Below are 5,527 nucleotides of genomic sequence, written 5' to 3'. Positions count from 1 at the left end.
AGTTTTTTGCTTGAGACTCAGTCTACAGGAGATAGTTCTGCATCTATCTTGGGAATCAGCCTGCAAGCTTCAGCTAAGGAGACAAAGTGGTCTCATGACCTTCAACAACCAAGTTACAATCCAGAAAATAGCGAGATTTTGATTGACAAATAGTACAAGACAAACATTTGAATTTCAAGGAATTGTGCAAAAGGAAGAAAGAGTTCTCTTTGAATTGGAAGAGTTTCGAACAATATAACATCAGAGAGTGAAAATGGACTTACTGCCCTCGAACTGTTTGAGAGAATGCAACAGAATGAGGCGAAGCAGATAATGTCACATTCTTGTGCATTTTGAAAGCATGCCATAGTGTAGGAGCCATAGAGCAGGGTAAGGTGATACACAGTTCAGTCGTCAAAAGTGGGCTACAAGAAGATTTGGTACTTGGCAGTTCTGTTGTTCATATGTATTCCAAATGTGGGTGTCTAGAGGAGGCTCGCACACTTTTTGATGGATTGAAGAATCCTGATGCAGTGTCATCGAGTTAAATGATAGCAGGATATGCTCAGCACAGTAGCTGGAGGCTTGCAGACAATGCCTTGAGCAAATGAAGAAACAAGAAGCAAAGCCACACAGTACTACTGACACAAGCATTCTTTCGGGATGCAGTCATGCTATTGGAGCATGGAATCACACATAGTATCGAGTACTTCAACTGTATGGTTGACCCTCTTGGCCATGCAGGACACTCAAGTTTGGCAGAAGAAATAACCTGCTAAGGTGGTAGACTGTGCCTATTCTCTGCTGCTGACTGTACAGCTGCCTGCATGACCCTTCCAACCTGTGCTGCTGTCTTTGCTGCTGTTGTAGGCAGCCTCGTTTGTAGTACTCATGAACAAAGCCATATAGATCATTCTTGTACTCTTCCTATTTTAGTATCTTTCAAGTCCATAAATTCGGTCCTAGCTTCCTTTATGCTTGTTCTTTCTCTCCCCTCGACCTTCTTGTCATCCTCCTGCATGTGAGCATCTGCATAGATGTTAGACATCAAGACATAAGCCGCAGCATCCTTATCATCCAATTGCACAGCGTGCTCAAAGGCAAGTCTTCCAAGCTCCACATTACCCCACTTTCGACAAGCACCTAACACAGTATGCCACACCATAAGATCAGGATAGAAAGGCATCTTCTTCACCATCATTACCGCCTCATCTAATTGGCCTGCACGGCTAAGCAGGTCGACCATGACAGTATAGTGGTCAATAGTCGGAGTGGTGTCATAGTCTTTGCTCATGGCCTCAAAGTACTTCTGGCCCTTATCCACCAGACCTGTGTGACTGCATACAGTCAGCACAATAGAGAATGTGACCCCATCTGGCTTAATCCCTTGTCCTTTCATTCTCCCAAGCATACAGAAAACAATTTCACTCTGTCCTAGCTGGGCATATCCTGCAATCAGTGTATTCCACAAGACTGCATCTCGAACTGGCAGCTCCTCAAATGCTTCCCGTGCTTTTGCAAGCAAGCCACATTTGGCATACATATCCACCAATGCGTTGCCAACACCAAAATCCCTTTCCAGACCCTTTCTGGCAATTTCAGTGTGTATTTCACGGCCCTTCTCTATGGCTCCTATGCTGCCACAAGCTTTCAAGCCACAAACAAATGTGACAGCATCTGCAGAGAGACCTTCCAGTTGCATCTTTTCCAAACATTTAATAGCATCCTCACCAAGCCCGTGCTCAGTATATCCTGCTATCAGTGCAGTCCACGAAACCTCATTCCGAACTGGGAGCTTCTCAAACACTTCACGTGCATTTGCAAGAAAGCCACATTTGGCATACATATCCACCAAGATGCTGCCAACAAAAAGCTCACTTTCCAGGCCCTTTCTCACAATCTCAGCATGTATATCTCGACCCTTGTCTATGGCTCCTATGCTGCAACAAGCTTTCAAGCTGCAAACAAATGTGATAGCATCTGGAGGGAGACCCTCCAATTGCATCTGCTCAAAACAGTTCAGAGCTTCTTTACCAAGCCCACGCTCGGTATATCCTACAATTAGTGCAGTCCATGAGACCTCATTCCGAACTGGTAACAAGTCAAACGCTTCCTGTGCATTTGCAAGCAAGCCACATTTGACATACACATCCACCAAGGTGCTGCCAACAACAAGATCTCTTTCCAGCCCCTTTCTCGCAATCTCCTCATGTATTTCTTGGCCCTCATCTATGGCTCCAATAACACCACAAGCTTTCAAGCTGCAAATAAACGTGACAGCATCTGGAGCAACCCCCTCCAGTTGCATCTGTTTAAAACAGTCCATCACTTCCTCACCAAGACCCAGCTCGCCATATCCTGCGATCAGTGCATTCCACGAGACAGAGTCTCGAACTGGCAGCTTGTCAAATGCTTCCTGTGCATTTGCAACGAAGCCGCATTTAGCATACATATCCACCAAAGTATTGCCAACAAAAAGATCTCTTTCTAGTCCCTTTCTTACAATCTCAACGTGAATTCCTCGGCCCTTTTCTATGGCTCCTATGCTGCCACAAGCTTTCAAGCTGCAAACGAATGTGACCACATCTGGAGAGAGACGTGCCAGTTGCATCTGTTCGAAACAGTTCAGCGCTTCTTCACCAAGCCCCTGGTCAGCATATCCTGTAATCAATGTATTCCATGACACTACATCTCGAACTGGCAAATTTTCAAACGCTTCCTGCGCCTTTTCAAGCAAGCCACACTTTGCATACATATCCACCAAGGTGTTGCCAACAACAAGGTCTTTTTCCAGGCCCCTTTTCGCAATCTCGGCATGTATTTCTCGGCCCTTGTCTATTGCGTTTATGCTCCCACAAGCTTTCAAGCTGCAAATAAAGGTCACAGCATCTGGAGAGAGACCCTCCAATTGCATCTGTTCAAAACAATACAAAGCTTCTTCACCAAGTCCATGCTCTGCGAATCCTGAGATCAGTGCAGTCCAGGAGACTACATCTCGGACTGGCAGCTTGTCAAACGCTTCCCATGCTTTTGCAAGTGAGCCACATTTGGAATACATATCCACCAAAGTGTTGCCAACAACAAGATCTGTTTCCAATCCCCTTCTGGCAATCTCTGCGTGTATTTTTTGGCCTCTTTTTGCATTTTTCAGCCGGGCACAGGCCTTTAGTAGAGCCGCGAAGGTATACTTGCTCGGATGCACAGAATCACGTTGCATTTTCTGGTAGACGTTGAGGGCAAGCTGTAACTCCCCACATTCAAGATAACCCTTTATGAGAGAAGTCCAAGAATATACATTCCGATCAACCAAATGGTTAAAAGCCTGCTGAGCATCCCACATGCTTCCAACTTGGACCAACATTGGGACAAGATAGTTCCCGAGAGATCTATGATCTTCCAGCCCCCTTCTGCACATATAGGCATACAACCGCTTAGTAAACGTTAGATTTCTCTTTCTTCTACACTTATGCAAGATGCATGTAAGGTTCTGAACTGAAGGGAGCTGGGGCATCCGCTCCATAGACGTGAGTGCCTCCTCCAAGCTAAGCGTTTTCCAGCCACGATTCTCTCGCCGTTCTTGTGCTTTAGATGCATTCACCAGTACTCCAGACGTGAAGCTGGTCTTGCCGCACTCCTCCGCCAAGCCACGGTCTTGGGCCTGGCCAGCGAATGCTTTGGCCTTTTCCGCAAGCATGTCTTTAGCCCAACCTGGATTGTACCAGCCGTTTATACATAGCGACTCCTTGTAAATCTTACGATTGAAACCTGGAGAACTTGGGTTTGTCTGTTGTAAAGATTCACAATACACTCGTCAGACAAGCAACGCTACAGATACCTGTGCAAACAGACTTGTCGAACACTTACTTTGTTTTCTCGGTTGTCCCATGGGTCCGTGACGTACTCGTTCCACAATTGCTCGGCCCCTATGGTACCTGTGAATATGACCTCTATAAAACCAATTGCCAGCAGCACAAAATGCTTTTCTCCAATCGGTGAAAATAAGGACAGAACTCCGTATAACGTTTGATAACTAGCCTACTCATATAAAGACTTTACTGGGTTTTCTGAATTCCAACCGGCAGTACCTGAACACCAAACCACTCCACTGTCCTCTGGGAAAGCCACCGGAGAGTTAGGGCTAAGTAGATGAGCTGCCATCCCGGAGTGTGGATCTCCGCTATGAGAAAACCGGCTGCATAGTTTTGTTGTTGTTGTATGAGAGCCTCCTCCTGTATATATATTGATCATCATCCCCAGAAGCAGTACCTGGCGAAAGACTGTCCCTCCACCCAAGCAGTGATATGTTTCTAAGATTAGTTTTGAAAACTATCAGGAAAGGGCTTAAAATGAAAAGGGCTCGCGGCCGCTCTCATTTTCGAGGAAAGGCCAACGCAACCGCTAGCCGCCTGAGAACTCTTCGAGTGCGCGCAAGCGAAGGCCATACGAAAGTGATAGAAGGCTTTTTGCAAGATTTGAAGATGACCCAATAACCTCGCAAACGTGACCCTGATAAGCAAATTGCTGAGCCATGCACCTCCACTTCCAACAGGAAACAACGCCAACCTGTTCTAAATGGATCTGTACAGCACCCAGGTCCCAAACACACAAAGGTGCCAGCATGAAATCCCGCTCGACTTATTCCTGTCAAAGCTCAGTCCACCCTTGCTTGCTCATCCTCCAGTCGATTCTAGTCTTGCCAAATGTTGTTTCGTTTGCAAGTTTTAAGGATGATTTAGTGGTGATGTTTGCAATATTCAAAGTTAAAGAAACATGTAGGCCATTTGATCTATGGCAAAAGATGAATTCTGTTGATTGTAGTAATAAGTGGATTGAAGAGTTGGATTTGAGGGAGTTTGCTAGGTTGTTGGAAGGCCTCCAAAGAAGTTAGATTTGCTTACTACAAAGCATGACCATGAATTTAGCGATATGTTCACGTTGGTGATTCTAAGTTGCGTGATTTGCTTCGTTCAAATTTTGCACGTGTAATAAATCTTGTTTTGGGGAATTTGTTTTGTAAGTGTTTGTTTTTGTTAGCACTAGCTCTCCTAGAGACAGTGCTTAAGGATTCGATTGGGTCGAAGTTTTGTGTTTATTCGTTTTTTTTTTCGAAATTCCCAGTCTACATAGAGGTTGGGGGTTATTATTGGCACGAGTAACCTGACCCGTCTACGACGGGCTCCGTCAGGTCTCAAGATGCTAAAATGTCTGAAACCAACAATATAACAAAAGAAACATTTAAATGCAAGCAACATACTCTAGCCAAAAAAAATCTCTATGACATAGAACTTCAAAATATTACATCCGAATGTGAAGCCACATAACTCATTGATATGTCCAAATACACATCCGCAAACAAAGTCATAAGTGGACATACAAAATCCACAATAGACACACAAACATCCCTCAAGGGGAAAGTCTACGGCCATGTACTATAGGGAAAAGCGTGCGCCAGCCATGTACTCCACATCCGCCACGTCCAAAAAAAATTCTCTATGACAGAGTACTTTAAAATATCACATCCAAAAGTGCAGTCACATGTCTAAACATG

At 44.9% G+C, this 5,527-nt stretch overlaps 1 protein-coding gene across 3 annotated transcripts; it reads right to left on the bottom strand.

Moving 5' to 3' along the window:
- Positions 1 to 233: 233 nt before the first annotated feature.
- LOC147886066 (pentatricopeptide repeat-containing protein At3g09040, mitochondrial-like) lies at positions 234 to 4,646 on the bottom strand. Of its 3 annotated transcripts, none has more exons than XM_087395581.1 (3): positions 4,056 to 4,646; positions 3,844 to 3,911; positions 234 to 3,763 (listed from the first exon to the last, which is right to left on the bottom strand). In XM_087395581.1, exons 1-3 carry the CDS (start codon positions 4,228 to 4,230, stop codon positions 890 to 892), a joined length of 3,117 nt encoding a protein of 1,038 aa, XP_087251707.1. In that variant the 5' UTR covers positions 4,231 to 4,646; the 3' UTR covers positions 234 to 889. The 3 variants fall into 3 exon arrangements, with proteins under 3 accessions (XP_087251707.1, XP_087251708.1, XP_087251709.1); XM_087395582.1 differs by having other exon boundaries at positions 4,065 to 4,646; XM_087395583.1 differs by lacking the exons at positions 3,844 to 3,911; positions 4,056 to 4,646 and having other exon boundaries at positions 234 to 3,386; positions 3,473 to 3,703.
- Between the last annotated feature and the right edge of the window lie 881 nt (positions 4,647 to 5,527).

This window comes from Dipteris shenzhenensis, chromosome 24 (assembly GCF_047967505.1).
Source record: "Dipteris shenzhenensis isolate YYH24624 ecotype China chromosome 24, Dip_SZ_1.0, whole genome shotgun sequence".
Lineage (NCBI taxonomy): Eukaryota > Viridiplantae > Streptophyta > Polypodiopsida > Gleicheniales > Dipteridaceae > Dipteris > Dipteris shenzhenensis.
This window is presented reverse-complemented; position numbering and strand designations above follow the sequence as displayed.